The 20,102-nt window shown below is 41.6% G+C and overlaps 1 protein-coding gene across 1 annotated transcript in view; it reads left to right on the top strand.

Annotated features, from left to right (window-relative positions):
* Window positions 1–15,868, top strand: part of ChT (choline transporter) — a 67,628-nt gene extending 51,760 nt beyond the window's left edge. The window contains exons 5-10 of the mRNA XM_080284752.1: window positions 1–34; window positions 2,221–2,350; window positions 7,897–8,123; window positions 9,918–10,021; window positions 12,764–12,931; window positions 15,345–15,868. The exon at window positions 1–34 is cut by the window's left edge and continues 116 nt beyond it. Of these exons, the coding sequence (XP_080140878.1) occupies window positions 1–34; window positions 2,221–2,350; window positions 7,897–8,123; window positions 9,918–10,021; window positions 12,764–12,931; window positions 15,345–15,777 (1,096 nt within the window). The 3' untranslated portion in view covers window positions 15,778–15,868. The remainder of the gene's footprint in view (window positions 35–2,220; window positions 2,351–7,896; window positions 8,124–9,917; window positions 10,022–12,763; window positions 12,932–15,344) is intronic.
* Window positions 15,869–20,102: the final 4,234 nt, after the last annotated feature.

The raw sequence follows: 20,102 nt of genomic DNA, 5'->3' as shown, positions 1-20,102 counted from the left end.
CCTCCTTCTGGTCTTTGGGGGCATCCCTTGGCAAGTACGTATTGGAATTTATGATGGTCCTTATGGGTGATGGGAAGCTGATCTATGGCCTTTCTGGAAAATTTGAGGGGGTAGCGGGGTGTTTTTCTTATGCAGTCTCTCTCTCTCTCTCTCTCCCTCTCTCTCTCTCTTTCTCTCTCTCTCTCGGACATTTCTGGGTATATCTCTGGTAGGTAGGGACGTCAATCATCCACTCACTCAATTTCATGCTTCATTCAGTTGATTCTACACTGGGTGCCAAGCCAAATGATTTCCTTTAACCCAGGAAACCATTTACTACGCTGGGTGGTAACCATTCAAATGAGGCTTGGTATTCAGTGGGGTAATGCACTCAAACCGGCTAGAGCCGGTACAGATTTTTATCTGAGGGATGGTTAGACTTTATCACATAATGCCTCTCAGGGGCGAGTGAGGATGGTTCCCCTTGTTTATACGCCAGGACTGAACCTCGGGCCCCTACGCTCCTGATAGACAAAATAAAGAGATTAAATGATGGATAGAGTGTTTTATTTTATTTTTATTTCTCTAGTATTCTAATAGAGGGGAAAAAGGATTAGATGATAGATAAAGTCTGGACATTTGTATTTATTTATTTTTTTGAATATTTCTCTGGGCACTGGAAAATTATGAGCCTTGAAATATTTTTTTAAGGTATTTTAGGAATATCTGAAGGTCTACCATATTTTCTGAGGCTGGGACGCAGGTATATAACACCTGTATAATTTTTTTTTTTGAGGTATAATTAGGCTGTTTTATGTGCTGCAGGGGTCTTATGGGATCTTAAATTTTGGGGGTATGTGATGAATTTTGGGGATGTAATGAATATTGGGGATGTGATGAATTTTGCAGGAAGTGATGAATTCTGGGGATATGATGAATTTTGGAAAGTGATGATTTTGGGGATGTGATGACTTTTGGAGATGTGATGATTTTGGGGATGTGACGAATTTTGGGAGATGTGATGAATTTAGAGGAATGTGATGAATTAGGGGGGATGTGATGAATTTTGAGGGGGATGTGATGAATTCTGGGAGGGATGTGATGAGTCTTTAGTGGTCTAACTGGGGGTCTGATTGCATTGTCTTGGGGGCTGCAGAAGATTCAGGGGGTCTTGAGTGAATCACTGAGATGCCAAAAGACCAGGTGCTTCGACTGCTGCCTAATTCTGGTCTTTGGTGACATAATTTGGGTTATGTATTGGTCTGTATTTTGGTTCTTCTTGGTCTTTCTGGCTGGTTTAGGAAGGTCTCGGGAGTCGAATGGTCTTTTTCTCTTATTTCACAGCTAGTAGAGGTTCAATAGGAGTTTTTCAAGGTCGAATTGGGAACTATACACTTTTCACTTCATCATGGCCAAAAATTATCATCTCTCCACGGTAAATACTTAGTTAAAATAATAGACTAACACTAGAATACGGAACTCACCAAAAAGGAGTGCTATGGAAAAGATATAAATCGCAGTATTGTATTTTTTTGTCACTGATTTTAACCTGCAAAAGGACGAAAGCAGGAGCCAAGTTACGGTGCAAGAAATATAGTCTCGTTGTCTGGAGTGGTGTGGGTCTAGTGGCATTGGAATAACATACTCATTATTTAAGAGGGTGCAGTAGTTATTCAATCTGTTCTTATATTTTCTTGCCACTACGACGTACACCAACCCTCTCACTCGTAAGTTCAACATCAAATATCCACAACAAACATTTTCTCATCTTACTCTCTGTTTCTTACCTACTTCATTAATTTTATTGGGGTGGAAATAAAACGGTGATGATGCTAGTGATGATGATGATGATGATGGTGTTTATTTAAGCGTGCATCTTGGCAGCGGGAATTAGTGATGATGATGAGATGATGATGATGATGATAGTTGTTGCTCTTCTTAGACTTTAATATAATGATGATGAGATGATGGTGGTGATGATAATGATGATGATAATGAAGATGATAGTTATTGTACCTAGAGTTTATTGATGACGATGATGATACTGATGATGATGATGATGATGATGATGATAATGAAGATGATAGTTATTGTATCTAGACTTTAATGATGATGATGATGATGATGATGCTACTGATGATGATGATAATGCTGCTGTTGATGATGATGATGATAACGGTACCTCTTCCGTTGATAATAATGCAGCTACGTTAACAATACACACTCTCTCTCTCTCTTCAGGTGTACTTCCAGCGTGTCTTATCCAGCAAATCAGGCCACAAGGCTCAGGTATTGTCCTACGTGGCCGCCTTTGGGTGTCTCATCATGGCCGTTCCTCCGATCATCATTGGTGCCATTGCTAAGGTTACAGGTAGGTGTGTGTGTGTGTGTGTGTGTGTGTGTGTGTGAGAGAGAGAGAGAGAGAGAGAGAGAGAGAGAGAGAGAGAGCGAGGGGGGCAGTGCAGGTAAAGGTAAGAGAGATTAACGAGAAATTGGAAAGGGATTAGTCATGAAAGATACAGATAAATCGATCCATAGATAGATAGATAGATAGAGCGAGCGAGCGAGCGAGAGAGAGAGAGAGAGAGAGAGAGAGAGAGAGAGAGTGCAGGTAAAGGTGAGAGAGCTTAACCAGAAAGTGGAAAGGGATTTGGTATGAAAGATACAGATAAATGGATAGATTGATAGACAGATAGATAGATTGAGAGAGAGAGAGAGAGAGAGAGAGAGAGAGAGAGAGAGAGAGAGGTGGAAGTGCAGGTAAAGGTGAGAGAGCTTAACGAGAAACTGGAAACGGATTAGGCATGAATATATATATATCCAACCATCCATCCATCATCCAATCCTACATTGCCCCATGACGAGCGTAGGAGCCCGGGGCTAGGCAGTTGGTCCCGACATTTAAGATGAGAGTGACCAGCCTCACTCATCTCTGAGTGGCATTACGTGGGCAGTAAACCCCAACCATCCCTTGGACATAAACCTTCACCGGCTCAATCCGATTGGAGCGCAGTAATTACCCACTAAACCACCAGGCGCCAGAATTTGGTTATACGGTTACCACCCAGCGTAGTAAATGGTTTCCTGGTGTTCAGGAAACCATTTGGCTTGTCACTCAGTGTAGAGTCACCCACAGGCAAAAGGAAGAGGAAAGAACGAAGGAAAGGAAGACAGAAGTGTAAAGTTACCCGTAGGCAGATGGACAAGGAAAGAATGAAGGAATGGAAGAGGGAAGAGGATGGAAGGAAAGAAGGATGGAGAAGTGGAAAGGGGAGACACCCGACAGCAGCACTACATCGAGTGAGTGGATGGTGAGCACCCCACATTCCAGGGCCAAAAAGGCGGCTCTTATATATATTCCGGTATATGGATAGATAGATAGATAGATTGAGAGAGAGAAAGAGAGAGAGAGAGAGTAGGCAAAGGTGAGAGAACTTAACGAGAAAGTGGAATTGGATTTGGCATGAAAGATACAGATAGATAGAAAGACAGATAGATAGATAGATAGAAAGATAGACAGACGGACAGATAAATAGATAGATAGATACATACATACATACATAGACAGTTTGAGAGAGAGAGAGAGAGAGCAGGTAAAGGTGAGAGAGCTTAACCAGAGTGTGGAAAGGGATTTGGCATGAAAGATACAGATAGACAGACAGATAGACAGACAGATTGAGAGAGAGAGAGAGAGAAAGAGAGAGAGAGAGAGGCCACCATTATTTACTCAGCAGTACAATAAAAAGGCCCCATAACACAGCCTGCCTAATAAATAAACACCATTATTTAATTATTGGCGTATTTTAATGAGGCGACATATAATTCAGTCCCTTCACTATAAGGACGCGTTTTATAATTGAACCTTCTAAAATTATACAGGGTAGTCCATATATAGCTCTGCCTCTCCATTTTCTCGGTGATTTCTCGTGTTTTGTGGGGACGGTTCAGGCAGCGATACCAGTGCCTATCCTGTATCATCTATGCACTTCCTACTCCCACTGTGACACCCGCGCCCACACCAGGAGACTGAGCCATCCATAAGGTGTTCTAGTGCAGCGCTATTTTCGAACCATCCCATGTGTATAATTCTGAGTGGGTGTGTTATTTATTCATTCGTGGATTAATTGAGGCCTTCGTTATTTATTTATCATTAATATAAAGACTGGTTATTTATTTAATAAGTGTGCTCTAAATAGGATCAAAATTGTTGGAGTTAGCGTGGCCCTGTGACCTTGACCTTTGACCTGTTATTCTAGACAATAGGTCAGTTCCTCAGTCGATCCTCAGCCCTTCCCCCATGTTTAGTGCACATCAGGTCAAACTTTTTAATTACCGGTATTTTTGGTCACACACTGGCATATGGGTCCAACTTTTAATACCCTGTTATCTTGTTCTTTGACCGACTGTTTCCCTAAATAATAATAATAATAATAATAATAATAGTAATAATAATGATAATAATAATAATTGGTTAACCTCTTGCCTTTCCCTCAACCTTTCCACTAAATTTGGTTAAAGACGAATGAAAATTGTTTGAGTTATTCCTTTTCACACACACACACACACACACACACACACACACACACACACACAGCAAAACATAGCATCCACTCTCACTTCGCAATCGTGAGTATAAAAAGCTGCCCTAAGCCTGATAGGATTAACCCGGCACTCAGCGGATTGGTGTAAGAGACGCAGCTTTGTAGACTGACTGGCCTGTGAGCTGGAGCAGAGAATTGAGACTAGCGAGATTTGAGCTACAAGGAAGTTCAAAAGATCGACAGTGATAATTTTCGGAATATTAGCATGAATCGTGTTGGAAATAGAATAATAATGTGTGAAAATAACATTGACGTAATTTCATGTACTCGTTGGACAATGTTATGCTTCGATTCAGCTGTAAATAAGGAAAATAACTTGAAATCTCTCAAACTCTGTAAAGATGGACGGTCTTCGAGATTGTACTTTTCTTATTTACGGTCAAATCGAAGCATGACATTGTTCATTAAGTGTTGTACTTGATATTATGACAAACATATTTTCGTCTGACATTTTCCTATCTTAAACGCGATTTATGTCAATACTTCGAAAATAATCAATGTCGATGTTTTGAACCATCTTGCAACAGTTCGCATGTGGTCATTTACGAAGGCTTGAGAGATAGGTGGACGGATGGATGTGTAGTGGTAGTTGCAACCCACTGTTATTTATTTATTTATTTATTTTTACCAAGGCGAAGATGCACTTGACAGGTTGGTGATGATTGGCTGAATGCAACATGTTCGAATAACATCACCGTATTTCAGATAATTACCGGTGATATGAAGCGAAACCTAGTAATTATCTGAAATACAACGTTGTTATTCTGACATGTTGCATTCAGCCAGTCATCACCAACCTGTCAAGAAAGAAAAGAAAACCTGAGTGTAGACTCATTTGCGTGTGAACTCGGTGGACTACAGGCTGAACTTGCCCTTTTCCTGCAGTCCACCATTCTCCTTTCAGGGGTAGAGAGGGAGTTGACTCCGTTGAGGGACGTTTGCATAACTGGGCAGTAGAGATGCTCGGCTATAGGCTATCGGTGCCATCACGTGAAGGCGCCCCCTCACCAGCACCGACGGATGTGTGGACCATTGTATTTGGCACTCTGATGATAGTTCTGCAGGTTGATGATAATGATGATGATGATGATAGTGGTGGATATGATGATGATGATGATGATGGTGATGGTGGTGGTTGGTGATGGTAATGACTGTGGTGGTGATGATGATGATGATGATGAGGAGGAGGATAATGATGATGTTGATGATGATGATGATGATAATGATGATTATTATAATGATAATGACAATGACGATGATAGTGACGATGGTGGTGGTGGTGGTGGTGGTGGTAGTGGTGATAATGTTGATGATGATAATGATGGTGGTGGTGGTGATGCTGATAAAGATGATAATATTGATGATGATGATGATGATGATGATTATAATAATGGTGGTGATGGTGGTGGTGATGATGATGATGACGATGACGATGATGATGATGATGATGATGATGATGATGATAATGGTGGTGGTGGTGGAGATAATGTTGCTGGTGATGATGGCGATTAGGCTATAACAGTTATGATGATGAGGATAATGATAATGATGACGATAATGATGATGATGATGAGCGTAACGAGTGAATGACAATAAAAAGGTGTCATTATTTATTTATTTACTGGCGCTAATTGAGCCCGTAATCAAAGGCAGGCGATAATGATGAAGGACACCTCTTTATTGCATTAGTTGGGGCCGCCACTAATTGTTTATCTATTTGTCTGTCTATCGATCCACCTGCCTATCTATCTATCTATCTATCTATTTACAGTATCTATCCATCTCAGGTATCTTCCTATCAGCAGTCTATCTTTCTCTGGAGTCTATCAAATGTAGCTTATCCTTCTCTATCCATTGTCTGTCTACAACTAACTATATCCATCTATCCATCCATCTATCTATCTATCTATCTATCTATCTATCTGTCTACCTGTCCTTCCTAACAACCTACCCTTTTTCTTTCTCCCCACCTGAACCCCTTCCACACAATGACGTATCTTTTTAGCATTGTATTCTCGCTTCCACCGGACGATTTTATTCAGCCTCGTAGTGAAGGGATCAGCGAGGTCTAGATCTAACTCCACTTCAGAATTTACCCCAAGTCGAATGGAAACATCAATAATAATAATAATAATAATAATAATAAACTAACAACTATACTCTTTTTACTCTGACCCACTTAAAATTACCATATCTTCTTTGAAAAATTCACCAAACTTCTATTCTCTTTTTACTCTACCCTGGCCTAAAATTACCATCTCTGCCTTTTAAAAATTCACCTAACTTCTATACCCTTTTCACTCTAACGTGGCCTAAAATTACCATCTCTGCCTTAAAAAAAAATCTAATTGCAATACCCTATTCACTCTAACCTGGTCTAAAATTGCCATCATCTCGTCCTGAAATCTGATCTGTAACGATGGATGAAGACTAGAATATGATGCTAGTCACGAGGATGTGCTACAGAGAGGATGTAGAGGCGTAGCATTGTCGTTTTCTGGCTCTGAGTTAAGTGAAATAAAGTAAAAAAGAACGAAAGTTTGGACCAAGTTAAAGTAAAAAGAGTTTAATCCAACCTTAACCCTCAACCCTTGACTCTCCATCCATTCATCCATCCAACATCCAGTCCTTCGTTGTCCCATCTAGAGCGTAAGGGCCCGGGGCTAGGTTCTGTACAGGCACTAAAGGCTACAGTGGAAAGCCATTTACTCTTGGAATAATATTAAGTAAGTAATTAGCCTCAGCCAACCCCTCGACCGATTTCGACCACATCCAGTTGGAACGCCTTAACTCGCTAAACCACCGTGTGTTCATATGTTGGTTATGTGGTTACCAGTCATTGCAGTACAGGAAACCATTTGGCAGTGCAGGTTCACCTAAAAATAGCACATCATATGAATGGATGGTGGGCGCCCCTTCCTACTACTTGGGAGGCGACTTACTTGACTCTAGGTAAAGTAGGACACTTTAATTCAGCACTGCGAAGCTCCCAAGGTCTCAGGTCTCTCTATTTCTTCCTCCTAACGTCACATTTCAACCCATCTCCATCGTCATCCAGTCTAACCCTATCCTCACATCTACCAGCCTGTCTGATCCCCTATCTCTAACAGCCACATTCAACTTTCTTTCAGCATACAACGTGATCCAGTCAGAATGCAAGGAGACAGTTATCTTCATCTCTGCTAGCCACACCTCCATCATCCTACCCATCCTCATCCAGTCTGTCCCTCTTCTTTAACTGCCCAGTCTAACCATCTTCTCTATCCTTAACAACTATTTGTCCATATTAACAGCCCAATTGATTTTTTTCTTTCAGTGTGGAACGAGACCGATTTAGCATGTGAGGACCCCGTCACGTGTATCTCTTCCAATCACACCTCCATGATTCTGCCCCTCGTCATCCAGCACCTCACCCCCTGGTACGTCTCCTTCGTCGGCCTCGGAGCTATTTCGGCCGCCGTCATGAGCTCGGCTGATTCGTCTGTGCTTTCGGCTGCCTCCATGTTCGCCAGGAATATCTGGAAACTCATCTTTAGACAGAATGTGAGTACTTTTCTTTAACATCCCTCCGCTCTCTCTCTCTCTCTCTCTCTCTCTCTCTCTCTCTCAGACAGGAAAAAGTGATTTTTTTTTTTTTGGCATATTACCGGACTCTCCCTGGCCCGGGACTCGGAATGCTCTTGTTACTGAATTACTAAGTTACTGAGGAACCGATTATCTTTGTCAGCCAGCTCAGGGCCTGGCGCCACATGCCAGCCTATGTTGTCATACCGTAGGATTCGTTCTCTGTTGTGTGTTTGCAGACTAATTTTGTTTTGAAGTTTTGAAATTTTGGTATTAAACCTTTGGGAATATGTGGAGGCGCTTGATATCTGATGAACTGGTTTTAGAACGAGGTCATTGCCCCTCAGGTTTGCTCTAGGTTGTAGTTTTTGCGATACTTAGGTTTTCCACATTTTAGGTTAGACGAGTTTTGAAGTTATGAGATTCTGGTGCTTAACCTCTGGGAATGTGTAGAGGAGGCTGAAATCTGAGACATAGTTTTAGAAGGAGTCTCTGCCCCACAGTGTTGCCACAGGATACACATTTTAGGAGATATTTTCGGATACCTATAATTTCAGCATAGGTAGGTAAGTTTTGGTTAGTTGGGTAAACTTGGGTGGACGTGCGTTTGAGCAACAATGGGATAGGTCTGTAGATAGATAGATGGATTTGCGGATAATGGTAAAAATTGGCATGAATGGATAGATCGATAGGTAAATTGATTAAAGGTTGGTGGATAGATGCATAGAAGGACAGATACATAAGTAGTGGCAGCATCTAGCAACTGTATTGGATGTGCTGGGGAGTCGCTGAGCATCGCGTCGCCAGATTATCTGTTCTCTCTTTTTCGGGATCGTCGTAATTAAATTTAGCCTCTCCCTTGAGGGTTCAGCAACAAACATCTTGGCTGGTACACATTTATTTTTATTACTTTGGACGATTTTACAGAACTTTAAGGCACACCTTTGGTAGTTTGTAACTCCGTCATTTTTATGACGTTACTTTTTCTTCCTAATATTATACGATTTATTTTAACCCCCTTCATTATAACGATATATATATATATAATTACTTGCTACCGCCAGACGAATGCATTGAGCTTCAGGCAGTACGTGAGTGACGTTAAGGGGACGAGTGGTGGATATGCCTGAGATCGTAAACGGTAGAGGAACGGGTTCCAGGGACGAATTTGGTTAATTTAGGGTAGGAAGACGAGTTGTGGACGAAATTGGGGATTCAAGGTGATGGGAACGTGTTGTGGATGAATGTAAGGGATGGGTCTGGGGATACTGTGGATAGGAACTTGTGTAAGACTGGTACAGCTACAACTACTACTGCTACTGCTACTACTACTACTTTTACTTCAGTACTGATGCTTATAATTATGATAAAAGAAATATATGAATAAAACTGGAGATAGCTGAAATTAGAGTCAGGATGAACACAAACGCTAACACATACTTTCCATTCCTACCCATTCCCTTCCCTCCATTCCTTTTATCATCACTTTCTTCGTATATTTCCAAATCCCCCATCTCTCTTTACCTTTCCTATTCCCTCACTCCTTTATTACCTCCCTCATACCCCTCTTTCTCCCTCCTAACTTCCCTCAACCTCCTCCATCCCTCCCTTACCTCCCTCATACCCCTCTTTCTCCCTCCTAACTTCCCTCAACCTCCTCCATCACTCCTTTACCTCCCTCATACCCCTCTTTCTCCCTCCTAACTTCCCTCATCCTCCTCCATCCCTCCCTTACCTCCCTCATCCCCTCTACCCCTCCCCTACCCCCAACAGGCAAGTGAGACTGAGGTGCTGTGGGTGATGAGAGTAGGCATTTTCGTGGTGGGGTTCCTGGCCACGACCCTCGCCCTCACCATCCCCTCCATCTACGGCCTCTGGTAAGCTGTCCATCGCTGCTCCTCTGTCGCCTTTTATTTTGAAGCCCATTGAGTGTCAGTTTCGTTACTTCTAAATCGCATTTTTAATTTACATCCATCTCTGACATGTGCTATCTGTTGTTCTCTCTCTCTCTCTCTCTCTCTCTCTCTCTCTCTCTCTCGTCAGATGTTATTTTTTCTCCCTCTCTGGTCTCTGGTAATTTATCTTTACTGTTCGTTTGACGCCGTTTATTTCTAGAGCTTTTCGAGTGGCTGCCGTTCAAGTCACCAATTCATTTTTAAATAACCCTTTTTAGGTCCCTTTTAGCAATTGTTTCAGACATATTTATAGCCTCTTAGTTCTCTTTGATTAGTTCCATCTGAGTGTCTTTAACTGTCTCAATAATCCTCTAGTACAGTTCAGTAATTTTGGGGTGACATTCAAGTAATATTTCATTCCTGTTTTTGTAGCCTCCAGGAAGACTTTCGGGCAGTAATATATCTCCAGTTTTTAGTCGAGCATTTATGGAAGTTTTGCGTGATATTCTGAAAAAATTGTTCTCCTCCGATAGTCTCTTTATTGGGTTTCAAAATTCATTGTTCTGTGTCCTGTTATTTATCGCTATGGGGTGGATTAGTATTTTTGTCCGCGATTTTACCTCTCTGCTGTTGGGCCTTGCTGGGGATGTCGCAGATTGCACTGCGCAGTTGACCCTCGTGCGGTGTGGTGCGGTGAGGATCTGTCCCTTCTCCCCTTGGGGCTAAGATACGGGAAGCAGCCTAGGTACAGAGATAGAAAAAAATTTACCTCACTTCTAATCTGGTGCAGGAGTATATGATTCTCTTTCTTCTCTTTTCTTTTTTTCTTTTTCTTTTTTCTTGTCTCTTTCTTATTTTCTTTTTCTGGTGTATATATTCTGCCTCCATTTGGTATGTCTGGTTTTCTTCCTTGTTTTACTCTCTCTCTCTCTCTCTCTCTCTCCCTTTACCTCTTATCATCATCGTCATCATCATCATCATCATCTTCTTCTTCTTCTTCTTCTTCTTCCTTCCTTCCTTCCTTCCTTCCTTTCCTCCTATCAATTCCCCTCCCATCTCTCCTCCTTGCATCGCCTCTCCAACCCAGTGTACAGGCGCGGACATAAATCCTGATCCACCTCATACGGTAAATAATGAAACAGTGATCAATAATTTACGATATATAGTAATCCGATTTCCAGAGCCAAGCAGACCTTTGACAATACTTTTGAAGCGTTTCATAATAGTTTGTGTAAAAATTGGAATGATACTTTTGTCCGTAACTGTGCCTATTGTTCGTTCATCTTAACTTGGTGCAGATTTTCGTCCTTTGCAGCTCATTTTCCGTAGCTCAGTGGCAATATAAGACAATAGTACGGCTCTGCTTCCTTTCCATTGCACTCCTTCGTGACTAGCATCATATTTTAAGGGTCAATCTCTTGCTACAACTTAGTATTCAAGGTAAAGATGTTATTTTATCCATAGTGAAAAGTGTATAGCCGTAAAAATACCATCTCTCCGTCTTGAATGCTGAGTTGTTTCCAGAATTAAGACTTGGTAATGATGCTAGTCACGAGAAAGTGCCATGGAAAGGAAGCAGTGTCACAGCATTATCTTATTATAAGCTAGGCTACAGATGGACGAAAATCTCTACCAAGTTAAAATGAACGAACTGCAGTCATGAACAATAATATCACTCCACTTTATAGTCGAAAAAGTATGAAAATCTTCGTATATTTTTCCGAGTTTGTTAGGCTTTAAAAATCGCGACATTGGGCTTCAGATGTCATTGTTCACTGTCTCGTTATTTATCGCAGGGAGGTGGATTAGTATTCATAGCCCCGTCCGTCTGTAAAGGGACTGTATTATTTGTGGATGGGTGCTGGAGAGGGACGCCTTCACGTGGTGGTACTGATATGACCAGATAACTCCACTGCCTGGTTATACTGTACAAAGGTCCCTTAACTCCCTCCCTGCCACCCAAGAGACCGATGGTGAACTGCAGGAAAAGGATGATTTCTGCCTGTAGTCCACTGGCTTCACATCCAGAGAAGCCTGGGACAACAACAGCAGCAACAGCAACACTAATAACAATAACAACAACAACAGGTGTGGCTGTGGGTGGCTGCATGCATTTCCGTCCACATTTCCTGCGCAGGTTACGTGTTGGTAGGACGGACACACACACACACACACACACACACACACACACACACACACACACACACACACACACACACACACACACACACACACACACACACACACACACACACACACACACACAAGCATGCATGTATGCATGAATGCAGAGGTATCCTCCATTATACATTCCATTCACACCTGCAGAGATTTGTCCATCTGTTTGTCTGTCTGTGTGTCTGTCTGACGCTGCATCCTGTGAAGGATGTCCTTGACAATAGAAACTCTTAAGAAGTTCTTAGCTATTTATTTACTTATTTATGTATGTATCTATCTATCTATCTATCTATTTATCTATTTATCTATCTATCTATCTATCTATATCCCTGCAGTCTCTCTACCAGGCATCTCTCGTCTGTCCAAGTGAAAGTGATCCTGTTCCCACAACAACTGAAGATGATGCACTTCTTAACATTTTCTCCTCTCCCTTTTCTCTCCTCTCCCTCTTCTCCCCTTTCTCTCCCCTCCTCATCTCCCGTTTCTCTCACCTCATCATTTCCCCCTTCTCTCTCCTCCTCATCTCCCATCCAATCTCTCCCCCAGGTACCTCTCCTCTGACCTCGTGTACGTGATTCTCTTCCCGCAACTGCTGATGGTGGTGCACTTTCGGGATCACTGTAACCTGTACGGGTCCCTGGGCGCGTACATCGTGGGTCTCTTTACGCGACTCATGGGCGGCGAGTCTATGATTGGAATACCGCCCATCATTAAGTAAGGACTGGGGGGACTGGGCTAGGGAGGGTGTGGGAATGGGTAGAGAGAAGGCTGGTTAGCTAGGAAGACGGATTAGGTATGGAGAGAAGGCTGGTTAGTTAGGAAGGGAGATTGAGAAGAGAGAAGGCTGGTTAGTTATGATGAGAGATTGGGTACAGAGAGAGGGTTGGTTAGTTAGGAAGAGGGATTGGGTTAAGAGAGGATGTTGGTTAGTTAGGAAGAGGGACTGGGTACGTACTGAGAGAGGGCTGGTCAGTTTGTAAGGGGGATTAGGTACAGAGAGAGGATTGGTTAGTGTGGAAGGGGGATTGGGTACAGAGGGGAGTTAGGTTAGTTTGGAAGAGGGACTGGGTGAAGGAAGGATGTTGGTAACTTAGAAAGGGGAAGAATATTGGTTAGATACGGAGGGTTTGGTCATAGAATACAAGTACAAAGGAATACAAAGGAGCGCAAACATCAACAGACCTAATGATCCTTTCGAGGCTGCTTGTTACTGAGAAGGCTGTCTGTGATACCTAAGTCTTTGAGATGAACTTAAGGATAGCAAAGGAAGGTTATGTTAGGTTGGGTTAGCTTATACTGAGTTGGAGTCGTTAGGTTAGGTTAGGCTGGTTTGGGTCAGAAAGGACTGGGTTTGGTTGGGTTCGGTTAGGCTGAGCTGGGTTAGGTTGGGTTGTTTTGTTATATTTTACTGAACTGGTGGGTTGGATTAGGTTAGGTTAGCCTGGGTTGTGCTGGATTAAGTTAGCTTAGGTTAAAATCAGTTGAGGTGAGTATTGTAGGCTGAGATAGTAAGAGAGTTTGGGAGTTAGGAAGGAGTTAGGTTATATGTGACTGGATTGTTAGAAGTGGACAGGGGAAAGGAGAGGGTTAGGGTATCGGGGGGAGTTTAGTTAGTCTAAGTTAGGTTAGACTGAGCTGCTTTAGATTATATAAGATTTGCCTCAGTTACGTTGGGATAGATTGTTTGGTTTGCTTGAAGTAGGCAAGGTAAAGTTAGATTAGGTTAGATTAGGTTAGCTAGAGTTAAGTTAGGCTAGACTGGGCTTGGCTTGGCTTAGCTATGTAAAGTGAAATAAGGTAAAATAAGGTGACGTTAGATTAGGCTAAATAAGTTGTCATAGATTGTTAAATTGAGCACAGTTTTCCCCCTATGTTTAAAATAACTACTGTCTTTTTTCCTTCCCTCACCGAGAATTTTAACATAAATTCTGTCCCGTAAAACAAGACATAAACTGTTTTTCCCAGTGAGACACAACTCATTGTTCTCTCACTGTGAAACAAGACACAGTTTGTCTCCCTGTAAAGCAAAACAATTTCTCTCTCTATGAAAGTAAACATCATGTGTCTCCATGTAAAAATAAACATGCTTTGTGTTTTTCCAGTTTGAAATAAACATAATTTCTTTTCGCATATGGAAAACATAAAATCTCTCTCCTTGTAAAAAAAAAAAAAAAAAAAACATGATCTCTCTCACCACGTGAAAATCAACATTTCTGTCTCCATATGAAACTAATTATGTCTTTTTCCATGTGCAAATAAACATCATTTCTCTCTCCATGTGAAAGATAAACATGATTTCTCCCTCCCTGTGAAAATAAATAACATGAATCTGTCTCTATGATATTACGAGCCAAATTATCCAAACAAAGCACGAATCCCCAATTTTTAACAATAATTTCTGTGGCAAGTAACGATAATAAAATGTCTGACCTTTCTTTATCATTTTTAACTACACTCTGCAATGTGGCATGCAGGCTAACCACATCTATCAGTAGCAGGTGTTACATAAATGTCCACAAAATGAATAAATAGATAAAAAATGGGGCATGTTGATACCTTCCCGTACTCAGTTTTGATAATTTGAGCTTAACCCAATAATTATGATGTGTTGTGTACTTTATTCTTGCCATCTCCGGACGGTTTCGTTCAGATTACGAGACTTTTAGAACAGGAGGGGTTAGATGCAGCCTTCATTATCCCTATTGCCTACAGAAAGTCTCTAATATACTGAATAAAATCGTCTGGTGTCAGCAAGAATGATATATACGTGACATTCTTGAGTTCTAGGGATTGACGAAAAATTCCCCTTCTCCCATACTCACCCCCCGAAACTAAACCTAATATTTCCCTTTCTCCCTCCTCTTCCTTCTTCCTCCCCTCCCCCTTGTCTCCCTACTCCCATTTCCCGTCCTTCTCTTCGCTTTCTCACCCCACCTCCTCCTTTCCACCTTTCCTCCCCTCCGCTTCTTCCCCTTCTCTCCCCTCCTCTCTCTCCTCCTTGCCCTATTCCCTTTCCCCCCTCTAATACCCTCCTGTCCCCTATCCCACTTCCTCCCCCTCCACTCTCCCTCCTCCTCCTCCCTTCCTTCCATTCCTCTCACCCCCCCTCCCCTCTCTGTGTCACCAGGTATCCGTGGTATGACGAGGTGGACCAGGTGCAACTCTTCCCCTTCAGAACCCTGGCAATGATCATCTCAGCCTTCTTCCTCGTCTTCTTATCCATGTTCTCGCGCTGGGTATTCGAGTCCAACAGGCTGCCACCTAAATACGACTTCCTTCGCTGCGTCGTCAACATACCGGATGACGTGCAGAAAGTCGGAGATCCGCAAGAAGGGGAGATGAGCGTCATGACCAGCCACCCGGTCGTCAAGTACAACGCCATGGATGAAATGAACGGCAGGGTCAATCCAGCACTGACGCTTGGCTCCGACAGTGATGAGGATATTCCGGCGCCAACGACCACTACGGCTGACGGCAAGGTGAAGAAGCGCTTGGTGGGAGAGATCATTTCCCCACCGGCCGTCACCTCCCCGAAGAAGCACGACCAGACAAAGCTGTGAAAAAAGTAGACCAGCCGGAGTTGATACTTGGACTCCGGCTCCTCCTGACTCTCCCACCACTCTCCCACCTCCCTCCATTCGGTTCTCCTGACTCTCCACCCCTACCCCCCCTACCTCCGGCTTTTCCTGACTCTCCCCCCTCCCTCCGGCTACTTCTGACTTCCCCCCACCCCCCTCCCTGCTGCGCCTACTCCCACACCCTCACTATATACTGATCTCTTCACTGATCCAATTCTTTCACACTTATCTACATTCTTATTCTCCTTTATTCTGGTCTGTACACTGAACCGACCTTTACTCTGATCTGTTCACTAATTTATCACCTTTACTCTGATCTGTATCCCACTTTAACTCTCACACCTCAGCCCCCTCACTCTGATCTACACACTACTTTGTCCCTCACTCTGATTTCTTCAATAATTCAGCTTCTGGACTCTGATCTCTATCTTTATTATTTAGCTCTTTCACTCTGACCTGTAGCCTGATTCAACTCTTTCACTCTGATCTGTACTATATACCAAATCACAGTATCCACATACTTTTTTAACCCCTCACTCTGATCCAGACACTAATCCTCTTTGCAGTCTGTACACATACTCAGTCCTGCCTCTGCAAGCTCTTGGTAAGTGAAATTTAACTTATTTGGGGACCACTAGAACAATTAAATTCTTTTTCTTTACTCCAGTAAACGAGAGACTGAAAGCCAATAAGAATCATCAAAGACACTAATAATTTTATCTTGGGAAGCAAAACGTACCCTATTTATCTTCTGGAACAATCAAACCCAACACTAGTTTCAGGAGGCAGTAGTTTACAGTTCCATACGTACCCATCACTACTAATACTCATCACTAAATACAACAATCATTTATATCATTGCAAAATCTTGGTAAATGAAGTTTTTCTTCTTAAGGGTCTTCCACTGTAATTGAATTTATTTAATAATTCAAAAAGCAGAATTAAACCAATACAATCTGTACTAATAACCATATCACTCAATACACGAACAAATTGTATCATTGCAAACTCTTAACAAGCAAAAGTCATCATATCAGGAGCTGCTAGAACCATCAAAATCCATTTTGATACGTTCGGAAGACTATTTTGAAATCTGACAATAATTTGTACTCCACTTGATGTAATTCTCATTTACAAGCAATCATTATATGAAAAATCAGTCTTATTGAGGACTTAAAGAACGGCTGAACCCCATTCCAATGGTTTCAGAAGCTGAAAGTCGGAAATCTGAAAATTTGACAACTTTGAAATATATATGATTATGGCGACCATCATCCACTCACTTGATGTAGTGCTGCCTACTTCCTTAGCTTTTATCACTCTTTTTCTGTGCCTGCCCTCCTCTCTTCCTATTTCTCCTGTCTTTCCTGTCACTTCTTATTCCTTTTCTTTCCTTTACAGGTGGCTTTACATTGAGTGACAAGCCAAATGGTTTCCTGTAAGCCAAGAAACCATTTACAACGCTGAGTGGTAACCATATAACCAAACCATACGTGCTCCCTACGTGTCAACAAGTGGGTTGGTGGAGAGTTGGTGCCCCTGTCTGTAAAACAACTAACTCAGTGTCAAATGGCCACCCTTTGCGGGATTGTGGTGTCTGGCGATAGATAAATATATATCATCATCAGCCGTTGAGGTCCACTGCAGGACCGGCCTATCCCTACCGAATCAGGGACGACACAGCCAATGTATTTCTACCAAGTGGCTTAGGCTGTCTGGTAGAGATTGTATGTAGGGTGAGAAGTGCTTGTAAGTGTGAATGTAGTGTTGTAGTGGCTTTGGATGTGTGTGTAGTCTGTGAACAAAGTGTAATCGGCCCTCGCAAGCCGACTGGGTGCAAGCATACTTTATAGTATGCGACACTGGTTCAACCACAGCACCCCTGGTGTCTGCCAAAGCAGTACATGGCCGGAAGAACGCATCCAGAGTTTATTACCCAGGCGGGGCGCGAACCCTCGCTCTCCAGTGTACGAAAACACACACTTTACCACTGTACCACAGAGGCTCATATACATATAAGAAGATGAATCTGAAATTGGAAAACAAGTCAAAGTTGAGAATCTAAACACAAATTAGTTTTAAATCAAAGAGCACGACGAATCTTCGACCTCAGAGATTATAACAAGTTTGAAATCTAAAAGCAAGATGAAAGTCTGAAATCTAAAAACATTATAAATTTTTTGAACTGAAACCTGGATGCTAGACAAGAGTATGAGACTTGAAAACTTCTATAATTATTATTATTATTATTATGATGATGATGATGATGCTAATGATAATTTATACGTACAGAGGACTATTAACCATTTCAATTCAATGGAGACTTTTGAAATTTTTTCTACCCTCGGTCAGGCGATTTCATTCAACTTGGAAGACTTTCCGAATTGAAATGGGGTTACTGTAACCCTTCATCATCCTCTTTACCACACGACCATTCTCTATCAGCTAAATTAAACAGTCTAATTTTGGCTAGAACAAATTGGAAAAAGACGTCCTTAGGGTGAAGAGATTATGGTAAGTAGTACAGTTTTTATTTTTTTCCCCAAAGGTGAGAGGCGAGACAAGAGGAGAAAAGAAATTATTCAGTGAACCCCTTCAGTGCGATGGAGTTTTTTTTTTTTTTCTGCCTATTGCCAGACGATGTTATTTGGCTTTGACGTGGCATTTCGTAGGGAAAGGGGTTTGTGAAGCCTCTTATGTAACCCATCCAATGAAAGAAATCTATACTAAGCTTAGTAAAAAGAATCCAGAGGTAGATAGAATATCACACACACACACACACACACACACACACACACACACACACACACACACACACACACACACACACACACACACACACACACACACACACACACACACGAGGAGGGGTAACTCTAAATGCACCTATAGTGGACAGATCGTCTTTTGGATATTGCATTGTGTTTGAGTACAAGCCGATATTACCCCACAAATACTCCTTGGCAATCTTCCTCTATTCCCTCCCAGTAGCTCTCTCTCTCTCTCTCTCTCTATCTCTCTCTCATTCCATTCCCTTTCCCTCCCCAGGCCCCCACCTTTTCATTTCTGCGATGTAGCGTGCCTAGTGAGTGGCAAGTCGGTTATTTTTCTAGCATATAATAGGTGTTTTATAGTCTACAATTCCAAGAGGGCATAAGAGGGTGAAGAAAATGACAAAAAAATAAAAATAAATATATAAATAAATCGCCTGAATGAATGAGACGCCATGAAATCTCTCTTCCCCTCGTTCCCCTCATATTTCCATGCACCTCCCCTCTCCCAAGTATGAATACTAAGATATGTATAAGTATTCACGTGAACTCGTGGTCCATAGAGTTATGTATACATACCTATTTATTTTTAATTTAAAAAGTAAGGTGCGTATACCAAAGCATTTCAGTTTTTTGTTTAACGATTTTAATATACTAAAAATAATTTTAGGCTTCTATACCAAAGTACTTATTTTTCAACTTCTTATATTTTTGTAACAGACCGTTAGTAGCTGAGGGCTGGAGGCAAAGTTGAATTTTCGTCCCTTTTTCAGAAATATTTGGTAAGTGGATATATATATATATATATATATATATATATATATATATTACCACTTACCAAGTGCAACATTGGCCTAATTGCTTTTTTTTTTTTTTTTACTGAAGATAAATGGCTAAGGACAGTATGGCAAATGAAGAATGACAGGATACATGCAGTTAATTTTGCCTTTGTTATTCTAATGACCCATCATGCTTTTTAGATAAAGGTTATTTTCGACACCTAGTACTGTATTTACAGAAAAACTAATGACAGCTGGAGAACTTTGGACGTAAATGTTGAAGGAACGAGTCTTAATAAAGTTTTCTTTATGATCTACTGGACTTCTGGACTTTATTTTGTATATTTCATTAAAAAAAAGAAAAATGACTGGTGAAGCACAGAGGAACGATCAAGATTTGTTTTTGCTGATTTTTTCTTCGTGGCACTTCTCATTGCACTAAGAAGTCATGAAATGGCTGGCCTGCAGGTGTGTAAGTTTCTATTGATTTGCAAGAGTTCTCTGTTAAATGGAAGACTGGGGACTGGTGGGTGTACTTAAGGTTATGTGGCTGTAATCAGACCCATGTGGGATTATTTATGTCCACGAGGGTAAACCTTTAACTTTCCTGTGTTGGATAAGTTGACTGCACGTTCTTAATGCCACTCTTTATTGCTTATTTAAATATCTTACCTGAATTATTACTAGAATGTTCAGATAAAGGGATAAACAATTCCCACTGAAGTGTGCCAGTTTCAGAAATCCACTTGCACTAACT

The sequence above is a fragment of the Coenobita brevimanus genome, chromosome 102 (genome assembly GCF_032717465.1).
Source record: "Coenobita brevimanus isolate Jiangsu-jjx chromosome 102, ASM3271746v2, whole genome shotgun sequence".
Classification (NCBI taxonomy): Eukaryota; Metazoa; Arthropoda; class Malacostraca; order Decapoda; family Coenobitidae; genus Coenobita; species Coenobita brevimanus.
The sequence above is the reverse complement of the archived record's forward strand: the minus strand, read 5'-3'. Positions and strand labels throughout refer to the sequence as shown.